This window comes from Staurois parvus, unplaced genomic scaffold (assembly GCF_062004578.1).
Source record: "Staurois parvus isolate SC_StPar_1 unplaced genomic scaffold, SC_StPar_1.0 ptg003482l, whole genome shotgun sequence".
NCBI classification, from domain to species: domain Eukaryota; kingdom Metazoa; phylum Chordata; class Amphibia; order Anura; family Ranidae; genus Staurois; species Staurois parvus.
Genome location: NW_028321278.1, coordinates 8433 through 36297, shown reverse-complemented (window position 1 = coordinate 36297; position 27865 = coordinate 8433). Strand labels below are relative to the sequence as shown.

Sequence of the window (27865 nt, the reverse complement as noted above, 5' to 3'; positions counted from 1 at the left end):
CTCCTAGTGCTGCAAAGCACCACAAACACCAGGTGATCCCCCCAGCGAAGACCCCCTAAGGCAGCCTCTCGTGTTGGGGTGACAATGTTGCTCCTTACTCCAGAGCAGGAAGAGGAAGCTTTTAGTATCACTGATGAGGATCATGTATCCCGGGCCGTGTTCAGCCCAGGGATGGCGGTCATACAGGACAGCCTTGAGTTGTACGAACCACCAATTCCCGGGATTCAAGGAAGAAAAAAGGTGAACGGTCCCACTTTGCCTCCAATGATGTAACGAAGGATCATCATCCCGCGTCTACTTACATCCACTTGTTTCTCAAACTGCTTGATCTTGCGTTTCAGAGACTGGACGTAAGTGATGAAGGTCACCGCGTCCGAGGTGCTGGCGGTGTCCACGGAATGCTGCTCCAGCTCTTGACGGGACTAAAAAAATAAATAAAAAACGATGAGAACTAGAAACTAAACAAAAAAGGACCAGCAAACGGTTTCCTATAATGGATCCATACCTTGGAAATCTGCGAATGGAATTCTGTCATGTTCTGCCCCAGCATCTGGCCGAACTTGCTGAGGACCTCTTTGTGCCAAGAATCATATTTCAGGTTGACTTTAGACTGAACCTGTCAAACCGCAAAGAATAGAATAGAATAAGAGTGACAGCCTGACAGACAAACCCACTTCAATGGAGGATATATATAGATATATATCTATATCTATATATATCTATATCTATATATATCTATATCTATATCTCTCTATCACATGCACCATCTATATACATAAGGAATGTGCAATTCCTATCGCCTGACACCCGGGACATGTACTTCTGGGTGCTGGGCAGGTCGTTTTTTTGGTCTTTAGCCGCACTGCAGGAAAGCAGCAGACTCGCCTGTCAGGTGACACAATCGGCAGCAGCGCTGCCACCGGCTGCTTTCACACAGTGCCAGCTTCTCTGTGCCCCCCCCCCCCCCCGGCCTGAGGTGTCCCAGGCTCTGCTTGCCCATCTGTGGGCCTGGCTCACCATTGGCTAGAGGGGAGGGAGAAGCCCCCAGTGATAGCCTGTCCCCCGCTATGTCCCGGGCTCTGCTTGCCCATCTGCAGGCCCAAAACTGTGGGTACTCCGGGATGTGGTATGGGGGAGGGAGGAGACATCCGCTCTGCTCCCCTCCTTCTCCTGACCCAATTCAGGAATGAATTTTGGCACTGGGGGGGGGGTAGGCGAAAAAAAAAAAAAAAAAAACAAAAAAAAACAAATCGGGAAGGAATTTTGGCGGTGGGGGGGAACCGGGAAGGAGGGTTTGGCGGTGGGGGGGAACCGGGAAGGAGGGTTTGGCGGCGGGGGGGAATCGGGAAGGAAGTTTGGCGGCGGGGGGGAATCGGGAAGGAAGTTTGGAGGCGGGGGGGAATCGGGAAGGAAGTTTGGAGGCGGGGGGGAATCGGGAAGGAAGTTTGGCGGCGGGGGGGAATCGGGAAGGAAGTTTGGCGGCGGGGGGGAATCGGGAAGGAAGTTTGGAGGCGGGGGGGAATCGGGAAGGAAGTTTGGCGGCGGGGGGGAATCGGGAAGGAATTTTGGCGGTCAGGGGTTTGGAGGGAAACAGGAAGGAATGGTTTCCCCTGCAGGAGGAGATCGGATCGTGCTTTGCTGGGTTTTTGCCTTCCTCTGGATCCACTGTGGGTGGAGGATTATAACTTTTGTTTTTAATGGTTGAACTGGATGGACTTTTGTCTTTTCAGCCAGACTAACTATGTAACCTTGAAAGGCCGCACTGGTATTCATCACACGGAAGCAATGGTGTCCAGTATTTTATATGGACAAAAACAGGAAAACGGACTCGTTACTTCGGGCCCCACCCCCGGTTCTGGGGGCACATTTGGCCATTGGAATGTGTCATGTTCTTCCTTGGCTCCACTATCCATAAACAGCGATGCGACCATCACAGGGAGATATTTGGTGAACGGGTGGCGGGTTTCTGGACTCCATACCGCGGCGGATCTGACCAGCCATGGACACGGCACTAGAACCTACCTTTCCATAGTCAATGATGACGGGTCCAAACTCTTTCCGGGTCTCGGCGTTGTCAAACGTCCCTCTGGCCTTCCGGATCTGCACGAGCAGCGCCTGCCACTTGTTCAAATCTTCTCCCAGACGGTTGTAAATGTTCTCAGCTTGCATGTCCCACAGACACTGATACTGCAGCCACACCTGACACACAACAACAGATTATTCACAGTGCAGAGGACTCGATCCTTCCCTACCGGCGTTTATACCTCCTTCCTGCCCAGGCCAGCTTACAGCGCTGTCGCACTTTGAATGACAATTGCGCGGTCATGCAACACTGTGCCCAGATGACTTTTTTTTTAAACACAAATAGAGCTCTTTTGGTGGTATTTAATCACACACCACCCCTGAAACTTTTGAGAAAAAAAAAAAAAAAAAAAAAGCACTTTTTTTCATTTTGGTTATAAAATTTTGCAAAGAAGTAACATTTCTTCATAAATTTAGGCCAAATGTATTCTGCTGCATTTCTTTGGTGAAAATAATAATTGAAATTTGTATTTTTTTCTCAAATGTTTCCATTTTTTTTTATTATATTTATTATTTTTTTTACTATTTTATTTTTCAGCGCACGGTGATCAAAGCAATACAACGTTACCATAGTAACAATGAACCCCTCTGGGCGAGTGATCGGGATTTTAATTTTTTTCCTAAACACACTGATTGCTGATACCGATGTATTTCATTGATATTCGCCATCATTGTTACTGAATGAAAACGGATTCATTCAGTCTTTTGTTGTGATTGGGCAAAGCTGATCACATGATAAAGATGGGCTGTGATTGGCCCTGTCTGTATCATGTGATTGCCTTGACCAGTCAAAGCTAACATAATTGCATACAATGGATGGTATGACAGGAAGCCCTCCATTGTATGCAATCGACGTGTGATCTGCTCTGATTGGTCACAGCGGTCACATGACACTGGAAACAGGCCAGCGTAGTGGTAGGTCATTGGTTGTGTCCCGTGGATACATTCGGTGACATACTGCGCCACGTGAGCGGCTCGTTTTGACAGGACGTCATATGACGCCCAGTTACGAGGAGTGTCCCGCCCAGCCGTCAATCTGCTATAGTCCGGGCAGGAAGGGGTCAAATTTCTCCCACAATAAATACCCCAGAAAAAAAAACAACAATTCTAAAAAAATCATCCGTCATCATCATCCGTCATCATCATCCGTCATCATCATCCGTCATCCATCCATCCATCCCCATCACTATACACTACATTACATTGCTAATAGCATTTCTATACCGCCTCTGCAGAGATCCACATTCGAAGGGTAGATATAAATATGTTCTTGAAGACTGAACACCAATCTATGCCGCACCCCGACACCTCCCCGCCCACCCTGACCCCCCCGACATCAATCTATGCAGCACCCCGACACCTCCCCGCCCACCCTGACCCCCCCGACATCAATCTATGCAGCACCCCGACACCTGCCCTCCCACCCTGGTACCCCTACACCAATCTATGCCGCACCCCGACACCTCACCTCCCACCCTGGCACCCCAACATCAATCTATGCCGCACCCCGACACCTCTCCTCCCATCCTGGCACCCCAACATCAATCTATGCCGCACCCCAACATCAATCTATGCCGCACCACCACACCTCACCGCCCACCCTGGCACCCCAACATCAATCTATGCCGCACCCCGACACCTCCCCGCCCACCCTGGCATCCCAACATCAATCTATGCCGCACCCCGACACCTCCCCTCCCACCCCGGCACCCCTACAACACCAATCTATGCTGCACCCCGACACCTCCCCTCCCACTCTGGCACCCCAACACCAATCTATGCCACACCCCGACACCCCTACAACACCAATCTATGCCCCCCCCCCCCCCCCCCGACACCCCTACAACACCAATCTATGTCGCGCCCCGACACCTCCCCGCCCACCCTACAACACCAATCTATGCCGCACCCCGACACCTCCCCGCCCACTCTGGCACCCCAACACCAATCTATGCCGCACCCCGACACCCCTACAACACCAATCTATGCCGCACCCCGACACCTCCCCGCCCACCCTGACACCCCTACAACACCAATCTATGCCGCACCCCGACACCACAACATCAATCTATGCCGCACCCTGACACCTCCCCGCCCACCCTGACACCCCTACAACACCAATCTATGCTGCACCCCAACACCACAACATCAATCTATGCCGCACCCCGACACCTCCCCGCCCACCCTGGCATCCCGCCAGTCGGCAATCGCTGGCAGGGAATCACACAGGACCCGGTGATCGACAGCTGAAGCCACCAATGGCGGTGCGCCTCCGACCCGGAAATGCAAAATCATGTACACAGACACGCACACACATGTGATACTGCAATCGGCCATTATATCTCGGGAGGGTCTTACCTTGACATACTGCTCCACCTCGGTCACTATGCCCATTATCCCACTGTACGCCTCATCCATCCCAACCTGGCCGTCCGGCATCCGGGTCAGGGCGTTCCTGTAGTACTTTTCTTCTTCTGACAGCTCATAATGGACGCCCACCTAGATCAGCGCAAACAGCGACATTAACTCTCCAGAACCAGACAGAACCCGAAACGCCGCGACACAGCGGCCAAAAATAGTGTCACCAATAGGAAAATGGTGCCAATAATGGCCGCCGAAAAAACACGTTTAGGGTGCAATTTTCATTTAAAAAAAACAAATCAAAAAAAACCCCACACATTCAACATGTGTGCATTTCGTATGCATTTTAGGCCTGGTTCACAATGCAGTTTGAGTTTTGGTGCAATGGTCTCCAAACTGCGGCACGGGAGCCAGATGCAGACCATTGCCTCTCTATCTGGCACTTGGGCACTATTACATAATCCACCGACCCCAAGGGTGGGGCGCCGTTCCCTCCCCCACTACCGACCCCAAGGGTGGGGCGCCGTTCCCTCCCCCACTACCGACCCCAAGGGTGGGGCGCCGTTCCCTCCCCCACTACCGACCCCAAGGGCGGGGCGCCGTTCCCTCCCCCACTACCGACCCCAAGGGCGGGGCGCCGTTCCCCCCCACCGACCCCAAGGGTGGGGCGCCGTTCCCTCCCCCACTACCGACCCCAACGGTGGGGCGCCGTTCCCTCCCCCACCACCGACCCCAAGGGTGGGGCGCCGTTCCCCCCCCACCACCGACCCCAAGGGTGGGGCGCCGTTCCCTCCCCCACTACCGACCCCAAGGGTGGGGCGCCGTTCCCTCCCCCACTACCGACCCCAAGGGTGGGGCGCCGTTCCCTCCCCCACTACCGACCCCAAGGGTGGGGCGCCGTTCCCTCCCCCACTACCGACCCCAAGGGTGGGGCGCCGTTCCCTCCCCCACTACCGACCCCAAGGGTGGGGCGCCGTTCCCTCCCCCACTACCGACCCCAAGGATGGGGCACCCTTCCCCCCACCGACCCCAAGGATGGGGCACCCTTCCCCCCACCGACCCCAAGGATGGGGCACCCTTCCCCCCACCGACCCCAAGGATGGGGCACCCTTCCCCCCACCGACCCCAAGGATGGGGCACCCTTCCCCCCACCGACCCCAAGGATGGGGCACCCTTCCCCCCACCGACCCCAAGGATGGGGCACCATTCCCCCCACCGACCCCAATGATGGGGCACCATTCCTCCCACTGACACCAATGATGGGGCACTATTCCCCCCACTGACACCAATGATGGGGCACTATTCCCCCCACTGACACCAATGATGGGGCACTATTCCTCCCACTGACACCAATGATGGGGCACTATTCCTCCCACTGACACCAATGATGGGGCACTATTCCTCCCACTGACACCAATGATGGGACACTATTCCTCCCACTGACACCAATGATGGGACACTATTCCTCCCACTGACACCAATGATGGGACACTATTCCTCCCACTGACACCAATGATGGGGCACTATTCCTCCCACTGACACCAATGATGGGACACTATTCCTCCCACTGACACCAATGATGGGGCACTATTCCTCCCACTGACACCAATGATGGGGCACTATTCCTCCCACTGACACCAATGATGGGACACTATTCCTCCCACTGACACCAATGATGGGGCACTATTCCTCCCACTGACACCAATGATGGGACACTATTCCTCCCACTGATACCAATGATGGGGCACTATTCCCACCACACATTTTGGTTTCGGCCAAGTGCATCCTGAATTTTCGTTCCGAGAGTTTTCAGTTACCTGGTATCTCTGGCTCTGGATTCTGGGCAGGGCCAGGATGGTGGTTTCCCAGTTGAACAATTCCTGATACAGCTTATATCGGCAATCTTCGATGGGGGGGTTCAGATAGATCACCTGGTTGGTGATACGGAGCTCGTGGACGATGTTCTGCAAGGAAACACGAACACACGAGGGTTGTAGAAGCCGACAAATGGTCCCGAGTGATGAAAGGAACACAGGAGCGATCACGTACCTTGATTTTGGGCTCTCCTCCTGGCTTGTGGCTGGCTTGAGGAGCGTCCGTGTCCATGTCTACATCGGCTTTATCGTCAAACTGACCCAGGAGGACCTGCGTCCAAGTCTTCAATCCGGCCTGAAGACGCAGCCCCAGGATCCTCTCAATCTACGGCACAGGAAGAGCGGCTTTCTTTACAAATGTGTTTATGTATGAAATGGCAGTTGGCCAGCAACCCGTCTAGGAGCCAACCGTCCAATCAGCCGTAAAACACGACCCTGGTGCTGGTTAGTCCAGGGGTGCCTTATGACCAAAAAAACCACCCCAGCATCCAGACCGCCATTTGTAAAGGTTATAAATGTCACGTAAACCAAAATAATTTACATGTCTTTTTTATAGCAAAAAAAACTTTAGTGTCACTTTGAGGCTTAACACAGCACACAGTTAACCCTTTGATGGCCCCAGATGTTAACCCCTTCCTGCCCAGTGCCATTAGTACAGTGTCGGGGCTTTTTATTAGCACTGATCACTGTATTGGTGTCACTTGAGATGTCAGTGACACCAAGTCAGTCCCCCCCTCCAGTGTCAGAATGCCCACCGCAGTCCCGCTATAAGTCGCTGATCCGCCACCGTTACTAGTAAAAATGTAACAAAAACAAAAAAAAATCCCAGCATCTATACCGCCATTTGTAAACGTTATTTCACGTAAACCAAATTTAAATTTACACATATTGGTATTTTTTTTTTTTCTAGCAAAGACATGTAAATGAATTTTACGTGAAATTTATAACATTTACAAATGGCGGTATAGATGCTGGGGTGTTTTTTTTTTTTTAAACAGGTCATACTTACCCGCTATGTAATGTTTTGCACAGAGTAGTCCCAATCCGCCTCCTCTAGGGTCCCCGCCAGCGATCATGGCCCCTCCTTTTCTGTCAGGTGCCCCCATAGCAAACAGCTTGCTATGGAGGCAGCTGAGCAGGCACGCTCCCGAGCCGCAGCTCTGTGTGTTCATTCACAGAGTCATGGCACGGCCCTTCCCGCTCCTGATTGGCTCACTGGCTGTGACTGACAGCAGTGGGAGCCAATGACTCCTGCGTCAGCCAATCGGGAGTGAGTCCCTGGAGAATGGAGGCTCTTGTGGACATCGCTGGATAAAGAGGGGGCTCAGGTAAGCGTTAGGGGGGGCTGCTGCACACAGGTTTTTTTTTTTTTTTTTTTACTTAAGGCATGAAGGTAAACAACCTTGAACCTTCACAACCACTTCAAATGCCCCAAAATGCATTGGACCTCCTTGTCCTCTTCACCCTCCACACAACGGGGTCATGTTCTGAAGAACCAACAGCTTAACTGGTCCCCTCAGAAGCTGAGCAGCCAAGGACCACCATGAAGGTCCTATACGTTTTAATCTGCTGAACCCCCCCCCACCAAAAACCTTGGGGTTCAACTACCGATATCAGAGACAGAGCCTCCACTGTCAGCTCACATCCCAGAATGAACACAATCAACCCATTTTAGCAGACTAATTCCAATGTCTCCTCATTCAGTTTCTCTGTAGAAAGCCTTTTCCTCCTGCAGACCGACGATAAATCGAGGGGATGAGATCACGTTTTGTGACACGTTATACCCGTGTTTAGCGTGTGACATGTTGCTATGCAGCAGCTATCCTGTCTCCCTGATCCCCCCTTAACAGCAGGCAGGGGATTCACTCCCCGCACCCATTGTCATTTTAAAAACCATCGCGGCCTGGCGGGGCTCCACTCACACAGCTGCACCATTCAGAGATCTGTGAATGGATGAACTACAAGTCCTGTATGCCACCAGGGCAGACTGCTTGTAGTTCTCAATGAAACACGAGAGTGCTGATGAGCGGCAGCCGAGTTGGACTTTTCTCCACACTTTGGTAACTGGACAGAGGCACAGGAAGACAGCCGTACTATGAGTCTGCAGGAGCCTGACATTGCACCCCCGAGCGCAGGAGCCTGACATTGCACCCCCGAGCGCAGGAGCCTGACATTGCACCCCCGAGCGCAGGAGCCTGATTCATTGCACCCCCGAGCGCAGGAGCCTGATTCATTGCACCCCCGAGCGCAGGAGCCTGATTCATTGCACCCGAGCGCAGGAGCCTGACATTGCACCCGTGATCCACCGTCAGTAGATGAGATGCTTCCCACACTGCACTGTAAGAAATAGATGCACATTTTTTTTTCTTCAAGATGGTGACGGGATCTTTGAACCAATTTCAGACCGACTTTACCCCTTTAGGGATCTGATGATCACAATTAGCGCTCACCCCCCATTCTGTGTCCAAGCGGCCATACTAACTGCAGCCCCTTACCTCCATATCAAGTTTGTTGACCCAGATGGAAAGGTTGGAATAAGAGTGAAGGTTCAAATCATCGACCGCTTTCTGGATTCTGTTCAGGATCTCAGAGAACGTTTTGTTGTCGTACATACAAGTCTCCAGAGACCGAACTTCCAAGTCGATTTTCTCTTCAATGATGAGTAGATCGTCCACCTGGGAGACACAAAAACACCAATTCCAACAGTGAATTACATCTCTCTCTCCAATAGTTCGTTGTCACGCCATGCTTCTGTGCCCCAATGAACAAGGAAAGCTTTATTAAAACAAAGCAAGCCACACCCCCAGCCACACCCCATACCTTTTCTTGGAAGTTGAACACGGTTTCAGCTAAACGTTGGACATAAGGATCCAACTTGTACGATTCCCAAACCAGAGCGATTCCTTCAGCTATCAGAGCCTGGACCTCCTTCTTTAGGCCGGCAACCAGCAAGCTGATGCTGTTGCGCTCCTCCACCTTCTCACAAGTGCGCTCGTAGGTACGGACGCTTTCAATAAGGGAAATGGCAAACGGGTACAGCTGATTGGCCTGGTGGGCTTTGTTGACGATGGCCAATGGGACCCGGAACCCGAGCCATTTGAGGTTTCGGACCTCTTTGGAGAGAGTTATGATCTCCGGCAGGAAGTTGACTTTCAGTTTCAGGACATTTCCGGTCCTCCCTCTGGCACGCGTGCTTTCGATGGTGAAGATGCGCCCGGACACACCGAGATTGCGCTGCTGAACTTTCCGGGCCCAGTCGTCGAAGATTTCCTGGGTGTTGAGTTTCATGCGGAAGCTGTCCCCGTCTTGTTTCAGTTTCTGGCCTTCAACGTGATTTTCCCAGCCTTTGCCGAGAACGTCTTCTACTCGCTTCATGTAGGCGGTCAGCTGCCGGTCGATCTGCTTGGCCCAGATGATGGAGCCCGAGACGGGTGGAAGGTCTCGTACGTGGCTCATCTTGCACGCTTGGCTTTGTGGGTATTGAACCTTGAACTTGTCATGAAGGGATTCGATGTCGTCCTTCACCCGCTGGATCAGCTGCGTTTGGTACTCACGAATAGCTCCCCGAATGTGCGGTCTAACAAAGAGAGCGTTGAAGCGGGAGAAGATCCGGAACATCTCGTTGGCGTTTTTGGCTGTGCCGAGCTGATCTCGGAGACGGGCTGTGATTCTGGTCTCCACCCGGTCTATCCTTTCATCGTATCTTTTCAGTGCCGCTTCCCACGCCTCTGTGCCTTCTTTTGACACATCCAAGCCGTCAACTTCCTTGACGTTCTCGTAGGCAAGGTTGACCTCCTCAATGGCGTTGGCGTCTGCGGCATCAAATAGGACTTCTGCCACCTTCATGTCCTGGGGTTCCGGTACGTCCCCCTGGTTCTGCTGAGCCACTGCTGTAACCTGGACAATTCAAAATGGAGAACTTTTACAGGTTTCGGCAATTTAAGTTTATAAACTCAAGTTTTCATCAACATTATTCAATTTTGCTTTTAACCACTTTTTTGTTTTTATGTTTTTTTTTTGGTTTTTTTTTTTTTTTTTTTTTACACGGATTGCTTTTACACCCATAAAGGCTGTAAAAGGAATAATTTCTCCTCCTCTCTGGCTGCATTCCTGCAGCCATTGAGAAATACTGTGTGAGCTGTGATTGGTCACAGCTTGTCACATGGTACAAGGCTGTTGTGAATGGCCCTGTACCATGTGACCTCTGATCATTCACAGATTTCACACGCAGTAAGCAAGGATGTCAGTGACAGTTTACTACTGTTCCTGTGATCGATTGGCCAATCGGTGATCACATGAATCGGGATCTCAAGCAGCGGTCCCGTACAGCGATCGGTGCCCGGACGGGAGCAGTGCAGGAGCGGATTGCCGTCCATAAACAGCGCCCGCATTTTCAGCTTGTGCGCACTCCCTGGGAGCACGTGGCACAGCGATCCAGTGCTTGCTATGTCCTCCGGACACAGTGGAACACCGATCGTCGTACGGGGACCTCTGTGTGAGGTCCCAATCATGTGATCACTGATTGGCCCAATCAGTGATCACATGAAGAGTAGTACACAAGATGTCACTTCTGATATCATTGCTTACTACGTGTGAAATCTGTGAATGATCACAGAGATCACATGGTGCAGGGCTATTCACAACAGCCTTGTACCATGTGACAGGCTGTGACCAATCACAGCTCACACAGTATTTCTCAATGGCTGCAGGAATGCAGACAGAGAGAAGGAGAAATGATTGCTTTTATAGCCTTTATGGGTGTAAAAGCAATCCATGCAAAAAGAAAAAAAAAAAAAAAAAAAAATCATCATCAACCCCCACAAGTAGTAGAGTCACTATGGCGACACTGTACTGCTAGGGTAACAGTATGTGCAAAAAAATAAATAAATAAATTTATATATATATATATATATATATATATATATATATATATATATATATATATATATATATATATAATTTTTGGTTATAAACGAATTTGGGTTATTTTTTTTTTTCTACTAAAAAGATAATACATTTTGGCCAAGATTTATGAAGAAAGATTTGCAAAATTTTATAAGAAAAAAAAAACTTTTCAAAATTGTTGGACTTTCATTTATATAGTAAAAAAAAAATATTGGGATAAATAAAATGCGCATACGTGAAATATTTTTTATAAATGTGTTTTTTGTACTGGAAAAATCAAATTAAAAAGAAAAATGAAAGCCAAGCGTGCAATGCGTCAGGATTAGCGCTGCAGTCATCCCATCACCCATATTTTAACGTTGCAGGAAATCGCCGCGGCTACAAGAGGATATCGCGATCTCGGCTGCAACGATGACCGACCCATCACCCGTCTCCTCAGAGGACGTTTATAAAGCATTGGTTGGACAGGAGATCGTTAGAGAAAATAAAGGGGGCGGGCCTGAGAGAGTTAAGGGAGTTATAGAAAATTCGGAAGACCGAACAGTTTGATGCCAATTTGTAGTCTATATTTTTAGTTTAACCCCTTCCTGCCTGAGGGGAAAATAAATATTAATGCACAAGTACAATTTTGCAACGTTGACCTGTGTTTGTAAAACCGTTAATATCATCACAACTACTTCATACATCCGGGGGGGATTATACCGCGTTTTATTCAGGACAAATTGGGCTTTCATTTGGTGGTAAATGGTGATGGATAGCTCCTGATTTTTTCTTTTTTATTATCAAAGGAAAAGTGGCCCATTCTCCAGCTCTTGCCGATCGTAGCGATCCCATAGATGTGGATGTTATGTGTTTTGTACCCGTTGTACAGCCCAGAAACAATAGTGCGCATTTTGTTTTTTGTTTTTACCTAAAAAACACACTGACGCTAATACTAAAACTAAAAAAAAAAAATAAAAAATCCTGACCTTTGACCCAAACCACTGCATTAGATCAAACCTTGCTCTAGGTATCTTTTCTTTTTTTCTCTCTCAATACAAGGAGTTAGATACAATGTATTGCAGGCCATAGATGGATCGAAAATCGGCCGATTTTTCGGCCGAAAATAAAATCGGCCGATTTTCGGATCGTTAGTGGGCTATTTGTTTGGCCGTTTTTCGGTATTTTGGCCGTTTTTTTTTTCGGTAAAGTTGGAAAAAAAATCGGCCGATTTTGCCGATCGGCCGATTTTCGCGGCAATAATGGGCAAATCGGCCGATTTTTTTCCGATAAAAAATCTGCGCATGAGCAGTGACCTGCAAGAGGAAGACAAAAAGAAGAAAAAGAAGAAGAAGAGGAAGAAGAGGAAGATGAGGATGAGAAGAAGAGGATGATGATGACGAAGAAGGAGAAGAAGAAGAAGGATGAAAAATAAGAGGAATTCCAGTCCGGCAAAAAGTGTCCCTGCAGAGAGCTCTGCTATTTCTTTGACAGTTCTTTGACATTTACAGAGGTTGCAGCAACGTATCTATTTGTTTCCGAATAAAAACATCTGTATCCTAAATGGATACAAATAGATACATTGTTGCAACCTCTGTAAATGTCAAAGAACTGTCAAAGAAATAGCAGAGCTCTCTGCAGGGACACTTTTTTGCCGGCTGTAGACAGGATGAAAATCGGCCGATTTTTTTTACCATTGGTGGTAACGTCGGCCGCTTGAACGACCGATTTTTCGTTTTTTAAAAGAAAAAAAATCGGCCGTTTTTCTCCCCGTCTATGGCCTGCATATCTCTCTCCTCCATTCATATAAAAAAAAAAATAAAAAATAAGGGGGGGCGGGCTATAGGGACTGATCACTGTGCTAGCCAATCAGTGTCTATCACAGCGATCATGTGACCCTGAATCCGATTGTTAGAATGGGACCCGGGGCGCTCGGTGACACCGCGGTCTCTGTGCTGGGGGTGCACTGTGCGGCGCGCTCCCAGCATACAGACAGGTACGCAAATATGCGCCCCCACGGAAAAAATCCGAGTTCTGTGAGGCCGCGTTTTTGCAGTACCACGGGGTCAAGGTCTGCATTCCATCACGAACCCAGTTATGGCCTCACCTGTGGTCGGAGGACCCGCACAATGACGGCTCTCAGCTGTTCATGCTGACGCCGAAACTTCCTCATCTGGTCCAGGCGGGCCTGGAGCTTCCTATGGGCCGGGTTAATCCTCCAAACCATCTTCAAGTTCTCCTCACGTTTTCTTTTAACGATATCTCTCAGAAGAACCTGAAGCTTCTCGTACTCGTCGTCCCAGGTTTGGAAAACCTCAAAGCAGGCAACCATGACCTACAACAACAAAGCCAGGACATGTAGAGGACACGTAACCACATGAACAGTGTGGAGCCTCGGGATTGGTACTTCACTGTGACCAATGACAGGTACACTTTGTGCCAAATCCTACCTTCTCAAACTCCTCATAGGCCACATGCATGAGTTTCCGGGTGCCCAGAACCTTCAGCAGCTGGGAACTGAGGTCTCGGGAGATGGCTTCCACCAGCCGCAGGGCTCTCTGAATGGGGTACTTGGTGTTGCGGATTTTTCTCAGGTGGGTAAAGATGGCTACCAGAGCCTGTCGTATTTTGTCCAGTTCGGTGGCTGACAACAGGTCGTTCAAAGGGAAGTCCTTCATGAGAGGGTTGTAGTCATTCACGGTTTCCAAGGCTTGCTTGAGACCTAATCAACAAGGTGACAGATTCCACATGAAAGGCAAACCCATCACAAGGCCACCGAAAAAAAAAAAACCCCAAAACGGGCATCTCGGGGGTTCCATCGCTTACCGGTGTCGGTGTCAAAGCTGACCGTGGCGTGGAATCGCTTGCCGTGCTTCAAGATGTCCAACGTCAGAAGAACCTCGGGGCTCTCGCGCTTCTCCTGGATGCGGTACAGCGCCCTCTCCAGGTTTAGCCAGAAACTGATCTCCTGCAGCGCCGTGCCAGACGCCGGATCGCGGTCCAGTTTTGTTACCTAAAACAAGTTTGGGTTTAGTTACTGGAAAAACAAAAAAAGAAAAAAAAAAAAAAACCTTGACCCCAAAGGGTCCGCCCATCCAAAATAAAGGTCAAAAAAGAATCAGTGGCTCAATGGTTAGCATCAGCACTGGGTTCCCCACACCATACGAATTGCATGGAGTTTGCATGTTCTCCCTGTGCCTGCATGGGTTTCCTTCGGGTACTCCTGACCCCTCCCCCAACACATGCTGGTAGATTAGCCCCAATGTGTGAGATGCAGATTAGATTGTCAGCTCCTGAGGGCAGGGAGCGACGTGAATGTACAGTGCTGTGTAAATGGTTGGTATCAACACCGTCATAAATAAAAGGAACGGATACTGAACATGGGGGGGTCACTAATGGGCCCAATACCTCTCCAGCTCCTGTAACCCAAGGGGGGGGGGGGGGGAAACCAAGATCTTCCCGATTTCCTAGGTCTGTAACCCCCCCCCCCCCCAAACTCCCATTCTAACAACTAGGGATGCACAAATACTGATCGTTTTTTATTAGTCGGTGAATATGAGAACGGATACTTTGGTCCAGGACTCGCCGATGCGTTGTGGTGCGATTCACGTTCACGGGTGCCATTCCTGTCCAAATCACACGCGGTTCCCCACTGCTCCGGCTTGTTCCGAGCTCAGACAGGAGCGGTGCGGGAATCCTCCCTGCAGGAATCTCATGCTGAGTCTCAGTGGTAAGAGAGGAGGGGAAGCAGCAGGGATTTCACATCAACGCCACTTTTTTTCCCCCTCCATGCAGAGTCGACAGTTCAGGCTAGAGGGCATCTGATTGATCAGCTGCTGGCCTCTGCACTGTGTAAAAAGGAGGTTTGATCCTCTTCTCTGATCATCCCCTTCTTCCAGAGTCCCCTAAATGTTTCCTGATAGAACAGGTTTGGAGTCACTAGCATTACACACCAAACTGAGCATGTGCATTTTTTTCTTCTTGAAAGGGTGCATGTGATCAGCACAGGAACAATCAGAACTGTCCAGACAGATGTCAGGGGTTCTGCATTCTCCTAGAGCAAAATGAAAACTCCTCCTACAAGCTTTAACCAGTGCTCTGCTGGACACTGATAGAAGTCACAAGACTGCTCTATACGCTGATGGGAAAAGGGATTTATCAGTTTATATTTACTGAAATAATTGCATTTCCATGTTCTGTGTACTGGGGGAGAGCGGACAGAGGGAACGCGGGGTCCGGGGAGAGCGGACACAGGGAACGCGGGGTCCGGGGAGAGCGCACACAGGGAACGCGGGGTCCGGGGAGAGCGCACACAGGGAACGCGGGGTCCGGGGAGAGCGCACACAGGGAACGCGGGGTCCGGGGAGAGCGCACACAGGGAACGCGGGGTCCGGGGAGAGCGCACACAGGGAACGCGGGGTCCGGGGAGAGCGCACACAGGGAACGCGGGGTCCGGGGAGAGCGCACACAGGGAACGCGGGGTCCGGGGAGAGCGCACACAGGGAACGCGGGGTCCGGGGAGAGCGCACACAGGGAACGCGGGGTCCGGGGAGAGCGCACACAGGGAACGCGGGGTCCGGGGAGAGCGCACACAGGGAACGCGGGGTCCGGGGAGAGCGCACACAGGGAACGCGGGGTCCGGGGAGAGCGCACACAGGGAACGCGGGGTCCGGGGAGAGCGCACACAGGGAACGCGGGGTCCGGGGAGAGCGCACACAGGGAACGCGGGGTCCGGGGAGAGCGCACACAGGGAACGCGGGGTCCGGGGAGAGCGCACACAGGGAACGCGGGGTCCGGGGAGAGCGCACACAGGGAACGCGGGGTCCGGGGAGAGCGCACACAGGGAACGCGGGGTCCGGGGAGAGCGCACACAGGGAACGCGGGGTCCGGGGAGAGCGCACACAGGGAACGCGGGGTCCGGGGAGAGCGCACACAGGGAACGCGGGGTCCGGGGAGAGCGCACACAGGGAACGCGGGGTCCGGGGAGAGCGCACACAGGGAACGCGGGGTCCGGGGAGAGCGCACACAGGGAACGCGGGGTCCGGGGAGAGCGCACACAGGGAACGCGGGGTCCGGGGAGAGCGCACACAGGGAACGCGGGGTCCGGGGAGAGCGCACACAGGGAACGCGGGGTCCGGGGAGAGCGCACACAGGGAACGCGGGGTCCGGGGAGAGCGCACACAGGGAACGCGGGGTCCGGGGAGAGCGCACACAGGGAACGCGGGGTCCGGGGAGAGCGCACACAGGGAACGCGGGGTCCGGGGAGAGCGCACACAGGGAACGCGGGGTCCGGGGAGAGCGCACACAGGGAACGCGGGGTCCGGGGAGAGCGCACACAGGGAACGCGGGGTCCGGGGAGAGCGCACACAGGGAACGCGGGGTCCGGGGAGAGCGCACACAGGGAACGCGGGGTCCGGGGAGAGCGCACACAGGGAACGCGGGGTCCGGGGAGAGCGCACACAGGGAACGCGGGGTCCGGGGAGAGCGCACACAGGGAACGCGGGGTCCGGGGAGAGCGCACACAGGGAACGCGGGGTCCGGGGAGAGCGCACACAGGGAACGCGGGGTCCGGGGAGAGCGCACACAGGGAACGCGGGGTCCGGGGAGAGCGCACACAGGGAACGCGGGGTCCGGGGAGAGCGCACACAGGGAACGCGGGGTCCGGGGAGAGCGCACACAGGGAACGCGGGGTCCGGGGAGAGCGCACACAGGGAACGCGGGGTCCGGGGAGAGCGCACACAGGGAACGCGGGGTCCGGGGAGAGCGCACACAGGGAACGCGGGGTCCGGGGAGAGCGCACACAGGGAACGCGGGGTCCGGGGAGAGCGCACACAGGGAACGCGGGGTCCGGGGAGAGCGCACACAGGGAACGCGGGGTCCGGGGAGAGCGCACACAGGGAACGCGGGGTCCGGGGAGAGCGCACACAGGGAACGCGGGGTCCGGGGAGAGCGCACACAGGGAACGCGGGGTCCGGGGAGAGCGCACACAGGGAACGCGGGGTCCGGGGAGAGCGCACACAGGGAACGCGGGGTCCGGGGAGAGCGCACACAGGGAACGCGGGGTCCGGGGAGAGCGCACACAGGGAACGCGGGGTCCGGGGAGAGCGCACACAGGGAACGCGGGGTCCGGGGAGAGCGCACACAGGGAACGCGGGGTCCGGGGAGAGCGCACACAGGGAACGCGGGGTCCGGGGAGAGCGCACACAGGGAACGCGGGGTCCGGGGAGAGCGCACACAGGGAACGCGGGGTCCGGGGAGAGCGCACACAGGGAACGCGGGGTCCGGGGAGAGCGCACACAGGGAACGCGGGGTCCGGGGAGAGCGGATAGAGGGAATGTGGGGACAATCTAGAAGAAAGGGGGGGGGGGGTTTATATTTGGGTAAATCCGGGACACTCAGTTACTCTCCTTTACCATGAAGAATACCCGGAAAGGACAGGAATTCTCTCCCTTTCTATGTTCTAGACTTCTGAGGTCAGATCTGGGAGAGGACATTTGCAGGAACACGGTGGGTCCCACACACAACACACGGGGCCCACAGACGACACACGGGGCCCATTGCCTTGGAATACGTGTTGGAGTTTCACCTTCTGAATCTCGCGGATCCAGCGGTTGACCCCGGATTGCAGCTGGTTGAGGTAAGTCGGATCTTCTACTTTGTCTCCGAAATCTGTGACTTTGGGCTTCTCGCCCCTCTCGTAGCACTGCTTGGCCACATTGGTGATGATGGGATGGATGAGGAGACTGATCTCCGGGATCTCAATGTTCTGCTGCAAGTGTAGGAGGCCCATTTCCAGCTCCGCGATCTTCTTCTCAACTGAAGGCGCCATTTTGTCTCCATCCCTGAGGAAAATACAAAACACGGCTACAGTATGAACAGCTACAAGCCGGAGCCATGGGGATCTCTCACTAAATGCCGCTTCAATCCTGAGAAGCAGACGAGGAAGAATCTTCAAAACAGGAATGGTAAATAGATCTGCGGGAACTGATCCCATCGAGTCACCAGGGAATCCGTTGCTTCCATATAAAGACAACCTGAAGTGATAACCAAGACTTAATCCGGCATTAAACATCAACTTCCTCAAACGTGATGACGTCACTGCGCTTCGTAATTTATGACGAAATGCGTCGGACGAAGCTTTGAACTGACATCGCGTTTGAGGAAGTCAACGTCTATGCCGGCTTAAGTCTTAGTAATCACATGCGCATGTTTAATTTATTTAAGATCTACTCCCATAATACAACAGGCGCATGTGAGGGCAAAGGCATAAGCCGGCATAGACATTGACTTCCTCAAACGCGATGACGTCAGTTCGAAGCTCCGCCTGACGTGTTTTGTAACTGACGAAACATGGTGGATGTAGCTTGACAATGACGTCATCGCGTTTGAGGAAGTCAATGTCTATGCCGGCTTGAGCCTTTGCCCTCACATGCGACTGTTGTATTATATGGGGGAAGATCTTAAAATCATTTTAAGGTTTTACACTATGGAGAGGCTTCCTGTTTGCCTTGTATGCTACACTGCGGGGGTTACTTGTACCCTATTGGTGTTCCCATCTACCATTGAGGCCGATGCGGGAGCACCTTGGATACCCGAGGCCGCCGCCGGAGCATCTTGGATACCCGAGGATATCCGACAAGCTCTTTGACCATTGGGAGCTGGTAAGAGTGTATCCCATTACCACTTTCGGGGGCCGGTGTTGAGCGATGGCACTTTGATAAGTTCATTCCTTCCTAATAGCATACTTACTAACACTTGAATGGGCCCCGCGTAGGAGGACTCCGACCCGCTTGTTTATGTTTGTATATTTTGAATGCACGTCAATATTTAGGTTGCGCACGACACATTTTGAGTGTTTTGGGTGGAAGGAATATCCCTTGAGTATGTTTGCTGCTTAACAAGTCCTCTTTTGTGGGTGTACACAGGGGCGCGGCTACACACAGGGGCGCGGCTACACACAGGGGCGCGGCTACACACAGGGGCGCGGCTACACACAGGGGCGCGGCTACACACAGGGGCAATCTGTGCTTCCCCCATAGATCTTAGTACTTGGAGAGAAACCTGTCCTGTTTGTGGTTTAACCAGGAGGTCCACATCACCCGCATCCCCAGCTGTGATACAGGTCCTGAGCACCTCCAGATGTAGGGGGCACTCTGCCAGGTTCTCATAGCGGCCGCGCTGCCTACATAGCTGCACGCCATTTCCAGGGTGGGATTCCCATAGCGGCAACAATGGACCACACCCCATCACACGGTTCTGAAACCGCCACTTGCCGCCATCACAAGCCCACGTGACGGTGACACCACGGAAGCAGAATCGGCAGACGGGACCTGTCCTGGAGGTGTGTCGACTTACTGACTGAATGAGCGCAAAGCGAACTACAAGATTTATCCTGACCGCCGCCCTGACTGACGTCCACCAATCATTTCACAGTACCTGTCGGCTTTCCCCGATTCCCGGATGTAAGACTTGAAGAAAGGGGCGACGGCATTGCTGATGAACGAATGTAACGTCTCATACGGAGAATCCTCGCTGAGCGTCAGAACTCGCAGCTGGGAGGAGATCGGCTTGTCCGCATCAATAACAGGCGTGCGTTTTATAAACGCCAAACTACAACAAAACAGAGAAGGTTACATTTATAAACAGCAGAGGAAGGAGAATATATACACACATTATATATACACACAGTAGGAGAGGTCACATCTATGTACAGCAGGGAAGGAGAATATATACACACATTATATATACACACAGTAGGAGAGGTCACATCTATGTACAGCAGGGAAGGAGAATATATACACACATTATATATACACACAGTAGGAGAGGTCACATCTATGTACAGCAGGGAAGGAGAATATATACACACATTATATATACACACAGTAGGAGAGGTCACATCTATGTACAGCAGGGAAGGAGAATATATACACACAGGAGGAGAGGTCACATCTATGTACAGCAGGGAAGGAGAATATATACACACATTATATATACACACAGTAGGAGAGGTCACATCTATGTACAGCAGGGAAGGAGAATATATACACACATTATATATACACACAGTAGGAGAGGTCACATCTATGTACAGCAGGGAAGGAGAATATATACACACATTATATATACACACACAGTAGGAGAGGTCACATCTATGTACAGCAGGGAAGGAGAATATATACACACATTATATATACACACAGTAGGAGAGGTCACATCTATGTACAGCAGGGAAGGAGAATATATACACACATTATATATACACACAGTAGGAGAGGTCACATCTATGTACAGCAGGGAAGGAGAATATATACACACAGGAGGAGAGGTCACATCTATGTACAGCAGGGAAGGAGAATATATACACACATTATATATACACACAGTAGGAGAGGTCACATCTATGTACAGCAGGGAAGGAGAATATATACACACATTATATATACACACAGTAGGAGAGGTCACATCTATGTACAGCAGGGAAGGAGAATATATACACACATTATATATACACACACAGTAGGAGAGGTCACATCTATGTACAGCAGGGAAGGAGAATATATACACACATTATATATACACACAGTAGGAGAGGTCACATCTATGTACAGCAGGGAAGGAGAATATATACACACATTATATATACACACAGTAGGAGAGGTCACATCTATGTACAGCAGGGAAGGAGAATATATACACACATTATATATACACACAGTAGGAGAGGTCACATCTATGTACAGCAGGGAAGGAGAATATATACACACATTATATATACACACAGTAGGAGAGGTCACATCTATGTACAGCAGGGAAGGAGAATATATACACACATTATATATACACACAGTAGGAGAGGTCACATCTATGTACAGCAGGGAAGGAGAATATATACACACAGTAGGAGAGGTCACATCTATGTACAGCAGGGAAGGAGAATATATACACACATTATATATACACACAGTAGGAGAGGTCACATCTATGTACAGCAGGGAAGGAGAATATATACACACATTATATATACACACAGTAGGAGAGGTCACATCTATATACAGCACATAATGAAAAGTCTTAGAGGTGATGGGTATAGAATGGGACCTAACCACTTCGGATAATACAAGGGAAGGGATGGTCGCGCTCATCCGACCCCAGGAGTCCAACGATGAGGAATGGCCTCAGACGCTGATCTGGCACAAAATTTCTGACTGTCTAAAATTTGTTCGGAATTTGACCCATGTATGGCCTGCATACCAGTGCAGACTGGCGACAGGGGGTGGGCGCTTCTGTGACAGGTGACCGGCGGTGGGCGGTTCTGTGACAGGTGACCGGCGGTGGGCGGTTCTATGACAGGTGACCGGTTCTGTGACAGGTGACCGGCGGTTCTGTGACAGGTGACCGGCGGTTCTGTGACAGGTGACCGGCGGTTCTATGACAGGTGATTGGCGGTGGGCGGTTCTATGACAGGTGACTGGCGGTGGGCGGTTCTATGACAGGTGACTGGCGGTTCTATGACAGGTGACTGGCGGTGGGCAGTTCTATGACAGGTGACTGGCGGTGGGCAGTTCTATGACAGGTGACTGGCGGTGGGCAGTTCTATGACAGGTGACTGGCGGTGGGCAGTTCTATGACAGGTGACTGGCGGTGGGCAGTTCTATGACAGGTGACTGGCGGTGGGCAGTTCTATGACAGGTGACTGGCGGTGGGCAGTTCTATGACAGGTGACTGGCGGTGGGCAGTTCTATGACAGGTGACTGGCGGTGGGCAGTTCTATGACAGGTGACTGGCGGTGGGCAGTTCTATGACAGGTGACTGGCGGTGGGCAGTTCTATGACAGGTGACTGGCGGTGGGCAGTTCTATGACAGGTGACTGGCGGTGGGCAGTTCTATGACAGGTGACTGGCGGTGGGCAGTTCTATGACAGGTGACTGGCGGTGGGCAGTTCTATGACAGGTGACTGGCGGTGGGCAGTTCTATGACAGGTGACTGGCGGTGGGCAGTTCTATGACAGGTGACTGGCGGTGGGCAGTTCTATGACAGGTGACTGGCGGTGGGCAGTTCTATGACAGGTGACTGGCGGTGGGCAGTTCTATGACAGGTGACTGGCGGTGGGCAGTTCTATGACAGGTGACTGGCGGTGGGCGGTTCTATGACAGGTGATTGGCGGTGGGCGGTTCTATGACTTGTGGGCGGTTCTCCAGGTGGACACGTTGCATTACCTGTTGGATTTGAGTCCATAGTGGATATCAATGCTGACGTTGTAGGAAATGAATTCTCTCTCCTCTTCTCCTTCATCCCCGACATCCTCTGTGGAAGAAAAGAACAGAATGAAGTGTGAATGGCGAGGTCAAGGAAGACACCCCCCCCCCGATAATCGGCCCACCCAAAGGAGGAACTTGGAACCACCTCCGGACCAGTGATGTACCAGCCCAATGGACTCCCGGTGGTTGCAGCAGCCGCATTACCCCGGTACAGCATCACCCTGGTGCCGCTTCCTAGAGCAGGAGGTCGGCTCTCTTGTACAAGCGATCGGAGCGCCTAACTAGCTGCTCAATTGCAGGTACAAGAAGAGAGGACAACCCCCCCCCCCCCCCGCGCAGGTCTCCTGGGGTCTCCAGTCCCTCTGCTGAACAAGGCCGGAATCCGCTTTGCTCGGCTTGCCCTTCTAGTAAACGGAAAATCGATGAGCTGACATCACTTCCTGTTTACTTGGAAACTTTCAGCGCCGTTTCATAAAAATCTGAAAGCGTTCACAAACCGCGATCTTGGTGGGATCAGACGCATTCAAAGGCGGGGGAAGAGATACAAGGTCTTATAGACCCCAAATCCCTCCATAAAGAGGACCTGTCATGTCTGTTGTGGTCACCGGGAGGTTTCCATTCCTTGTAACAGCAATAAATGTTAAGAAAAATGCCAAAATGAGAATTCTGGTGCCGAAACCGATACCGAAAATTCAGAATGCATGCGGCCGAAAACCGAACCGAAGCGTCTGTATGTGGGGGTGGGGAGGATCCAATTTATTTTTGTATTTTGTTTCTACTTTCATGTATATTTTTATTTATCTTTTTTAACTTCTGATTTTATTCCCATCACAGAGGACCCAACAGTCCCCCATGTGATAGCATATGAGTGACAGGTCCTCTTTGTAGGGGGGAGGGAGCGGGGCGTGCACACACACAGACACAGAGGGGAGAGCGGGGCACACACACACACACATGGGGGAGGGGAGCGGGGGGGCGATGGGGCTCCCTCATTGGCTGGCACTATAGATCAGTGTTGGTTTTTAAATGCAATTTCCGGCTTTTTTCTCCATTACAGCTCACAGAATTAGCTGTCACTTTCCCCGGAGATAAAGGAAATAGTTTCTTTTATCTCAGGAAAGAAACAAAAAGGAAACTTTGTTTCTTTCAGTTGGGGGGGGGGGGGGGGGGGGGGGGGAAGTGACAGCTGATTCTGTGAGTCATAGTGAAGAAAAAACAAAGCTGCAGTACACGGTCCCCCGTATCGGCACAAAGCCGATGGGGCTATTTTCGGCTGATGTTTCGCTGGCAGAAATTTCGGTGCATCTCTAGAAAAATGTAAAGCCACAGTGTAAAAAAATAAAAATGAAAAGTGTCTAAAAAGGTGAATGCGTGTGTCCGTCTGTCCCACACGCATGCAAATCGCGATCGTCCCACATATGGAGGTATCACACGATCATCAGACCACGGGCAGTAACTCGAAGCGCACCTCTGCTGTGCATTGATATCCCGTGAAGGGTTTAAAGCGTGACATGTTTGGTATCTATTTACTCGGCGCAACATCATCTTTAATATTTTACAAATAAAACTGGGTTATGGTTTTTTTTTTTTTTTTTTAACAATAAAAGTTAAAAAAAAACAAAAAAAACAAAAACAACTATTTCCGCCCCAAAGAAATTGCATTTGAAAAACCGCTGTGTACATACTAAGAAAGAAAAAATCTCCCACCAATTTATTCTCTAGGGCCTCCACTTTAACAAAAAACAAAAAAACAAAACCATAACATTTGGGGGTTTGAAGACATTTTCTACCAAAAAAAAAAAAAAATTACACAGATTTGAAGTAAATGAAAAGTGCCAAAAAATTGCTGAAGTTTAAAATAAAAAACAAAAAAAAAATGGAGTCATCAGCAACAAACACTGAAAGATTTTTATGATAAATTTTAAATTTCTGTTTAGCTTTTTATTTTCTAGCCGTGACATTCGCAACACTAATTACTAATATGGTGGAATTGGCCTCCTACTTCTACAACACCTACACTGAGAACGATCGATAACCCAGAAAACATTCGACTGAGCAGACATCAGTGCAGTCCCAGAGTCCTTCGAGCTGGAAGATAAAGACCCCCCACCTAGGACCCTCCCCATCACGATTACTGATGGACAAAGACAGGGAATGGCCGGATCCTCCATTGTGTCCGGAGCTCGGGGGGGAGGGGCGGGGTGTAACAACAGAACACAGCAGTGACATTTGTAGGACAGAGGAATCCAGCCGACTCGCTCCGAATGTCCGTCTCCCCTCCATCCTCCGAGGTCACAGACAACGCTGCAGAGAACAATGAGCGCCCTGATCTCCAGGCGTTCGGCCCAGCGGGGTCAGAGATCGATCGTTCTTCCTATACAGGGCCAGAGAGGACCGCACTCGGCTCCGGTTCGATGTGTTTTATTTCACTTCAGACAGCAGAACACATGAATAGGACGCAATTCTATGGAGCCCGGCCACATACATGAAGAGTCCTGCGCGGGGTTCCCCTTTAATACTGCAATGCGGAGCGCCACGCCCTAAAGAACTGACAGCATCGAATTAATGGAAGATCAGCGAACGTCGAGACACGGACAGTGAAATTACCACCCCCCACGGGATGTCTGTGGAGAGATTTTCATTAAAAGCTGGATGAAATTTTGGGTCAGTTACAGGAGACGCCCAGAGACCGCGGACACACGGCGCCGGAGACGCCCAGAGACCGCGGACACACGGCGCCGGAGACCCCCAGAGACCGCGGACACACGGCGCCGGAGACCCCCAGAGACCGCGGACACACGGCGCCGGAGACCCCCAGAGACCGCGGACACACGGCGCCGGAGACACCCAGAGACCGCGGACATAGTACAGGAGATAGAGAGAAAACAGGTGGCGCACACAGTGCATTATCCAGGGTTTATTGTGCGCCTCCTGTTCTCTCTCTATCTAGTGGCTGATCTCCCCGTCTGAGGAGGGCGGCACCCCTGAAGCATTTCCTTTGGTTGTCGCTGTCCTGGTACTCTTGGCTTCCCTTTTGGCTGTGCATATCCTGAGGCGCTGGAGAGTACATACGATAGCGCAGGAGACGGTCAGAGACCGCGGACACGGCACAGGAGACGGTCAGAGACCGCGGACACGGCACAGGAGACGGTCAGAGACCGCGGACACGGCACAGGAGACGGTCAGAGACCGCGGACACGGCACAGGAGACGGTCAGAGACCGCGGACACGGCACAGGAGACGGTCAGAGACCGCGGACACGGCACAGGAGACGGTCAGAGACCGCGGACACGGCACAGGAGACGGTCAGAGACCGCGGACACGGCACAGGAGACGGTCAGAGACCGCGGACACGGCACAGGAGACGGTCAGAGACCGCGGACACGGCACAGGAGACGGTCAGAGACCGCGGACACGGCACAGGAGACGGTCAGAGACCGCGGACACGGCACAGGAGACGGTCAGAGACCGCGGACACGGCACAGGAGACGGTCAGAGACCGCGGACACGGCACAGGAGACGACCAGAGACCGCGGACACGGTACAGGAGACGACCAGAGACCGCGGACACGGTACAGGAGATGACCAGAGACTGCGGACACAGTACAGGAGATGACCAGAGACTGCGGACACAGTACAGGAGATGACCAGAGACTGCAGACACAGTACAGGAGATGACCAGAGACTGCGGACACAGTACAGGAGATGACCAGAGACTGCGGACACAGTACAGGAGATGACCAGAGACTGCGGACACAGTACAGGAGATGACCAGAGACTGCGGACACGATAGAGAAGACATTCTATTATCGGAGTTCCGCTCCTTCCCGGTCTGTGTTTCTCCCGGAGATCTCCCTCTAGTGGTGGCCGCCAGGCGGGAGGTACGGAGCCTATAGCGCCCCCTGTGTCCGGAGGGCGAGTCAGCCCTGTGAGGCTGAACATCCGGGAATCAGTGTGCGGCTCTTCCCGGCCCCCTCCCCCCAGCTCACCCTTCAGCGCGCTCCTCTCCACCAGCACGGTGTGGACTTGCGGCTCGGACAGGAACTTCCTCATCTGCTCCAGGGCGCTCTTCTCGTCCAGCGCCGACTCCAGCGCGGCCGGGGCTTCCCCGCCATCCTCCAGCAGCAGCGGCACCAACTTCCGGATATATTTCTGCAGCACCGACGGGTCCGCCACGTTCTGCACCGCCGACACTTCCAGGTTCCCCCCCGCACTGTCCTCCGCTCCGCCCGGGTCCGCCATGACTGCTCTGTCCGCCGATTACCGGGAGACTGACAGGGAGAGGGCGCGGACTGACACACACACAGGACGGGGAGGGGCCGGGCCTGTGAAGGGGAGGGGGGAGAGGCCGGGAGGACGAATCGGAAAAAGGAGAGGAGGGGCAGGACATGTGAAGGGGAGGAGAAAATAGCGGCTGGACAAATGGGAAGGAGGGAGAGGAGAAGGGGGAAGGCCGAATTGACAGGAGAGGAGGAGGGGCCAAGTCACTGAGAAGCGGAGGATGCTGGGAGTGTAGTTCTGTCAGACTTTTCCGGGCAAGCCTTGAATGGGAAGTGGACTACAAATCCCGGCATGCACCGCGTCTGCCGCAGCATTACACAGCAGTATGGAGAAGGGAGGAGCCGCTCCTCTTATTGTCCGTGTGCCACGCCCCGACTCCTTCCTATTGTCTATGTCACCCTATCCCGGTACACCGGACCTTTCCACGGAGCCACACCCCTTCTCCGTCCCTGCATAGTCATGGCGTATGTCACCGCTTCCCAGCCCCGCCCATGGGCACGGTGCCACACCCCTTCTCCAACTCGTCCTAGGATCAAAGCTTCCCAGCCCCGCCTATTTGCACGTTGCCACACCCATTCTCCGTCTTTTTCTATGGTCACTTCCCAGCCCCGCCCACGGTGCCACACCCATTCTCTCCCTATGGGCGCGACTTCCCAGCCCCGCCCATGGGCACGGTGCCACACCCCTTCTTCTACCCCCATGTTTCCACGCCCAGCACGTCATCAATGCGCTTTTTTTGCTCCGCACACACAGGAGACAGCCCTCCATGCAACACAAATGCCAGCGTGAGGCCTGCCTTGTGTATGCCCGGGAGTGACGTCATCGTGGCTCCGGCAGTATGAATGTCAGTGAGGGCTGCCACCTGGGAGTGACGTCATCGCAGCTCCAGCCATTCATACTGCTAGAGCCGCGATGACGTCACTCTCTCGGCTGCCAAATGTTGGCCTTCCTGTACGCCATCTCCCAGAGCTTTCGCTTCCTTGTTGCGTCACAGGAGAGGGCGTGTTCACCACTCTGGACCACACCTCCCTCATTATAATACTACCTCCCACCCACTTGCTATACAATCTGATTGTACAATCCCCTGTAGCTCTCCCATTGGCCGTGTAGTACGAGATCCAT

The 27865-nt window shown here is 52.3% G+C and overlaps 1 protein-coding gene across 1 annotated transcript; it reads right to left on the bottom strand.

Moving 5' to 3' along the window:
• Positions 1-209: 209 nt before the first annotated feature.
• LOC149427776 (cytoplasmic dynein 1 heavy chain 1-like) lies at positions 210-26787 on the bottom strand. Its single transcript, XM_089667680.1, has 15 exons — positions 26452-26787; positions 22421-22508; positions 19638-19811; positions 17788-18043; positions 14028-14214; positions 13652-13923; positions 13309-13536; positions 9138-10214; positions 8813-8992; positions 6493-6642; positions 6261-6407; positions 4441-4581; positions 2023-2199; positions 506-616; positions 210-422 (listed from the first exon to the last, which is right to left on the bottom strand). Exons 1-15 carry the CDS (start codon positions 26702-26704, stop codon positions 225-227), a joined length of 3639 nt encoding a protein of 1212 aa, XP_089523806.1. The 5' UTR covers positions 26705-26787; the 3' UTR covers positions 210-224.
• Between the last annotated feature and the right edge of the window lie 1078 nt (positions 26788-27865).

Bases quoted from the DNA above. Each gene is read 5' to 3' on its own strand.
- LOC149427776 (XM_089667680.1), bottom strand. From the start codon at position 26,704: ATGGCGGACCCGGGCGGAGCGGAGGACAGTGCGGGGGGGAACCTGGAA. The intron at 18,044-19,637 runs GTACTGTGAAAT...TATTTTCCTCAG, and splicing joins GAATCGGGGAAAGCCGACAG to GGATGGAGACAAAATGGCGC. The intron at 10,215-13,308 runs GTGAGGCCATAA...TGAATTGTCCAG, and splicing joins TGCGGGTCCTCCGACCACAG to GTTACAGCAGTGGCTCAGCA.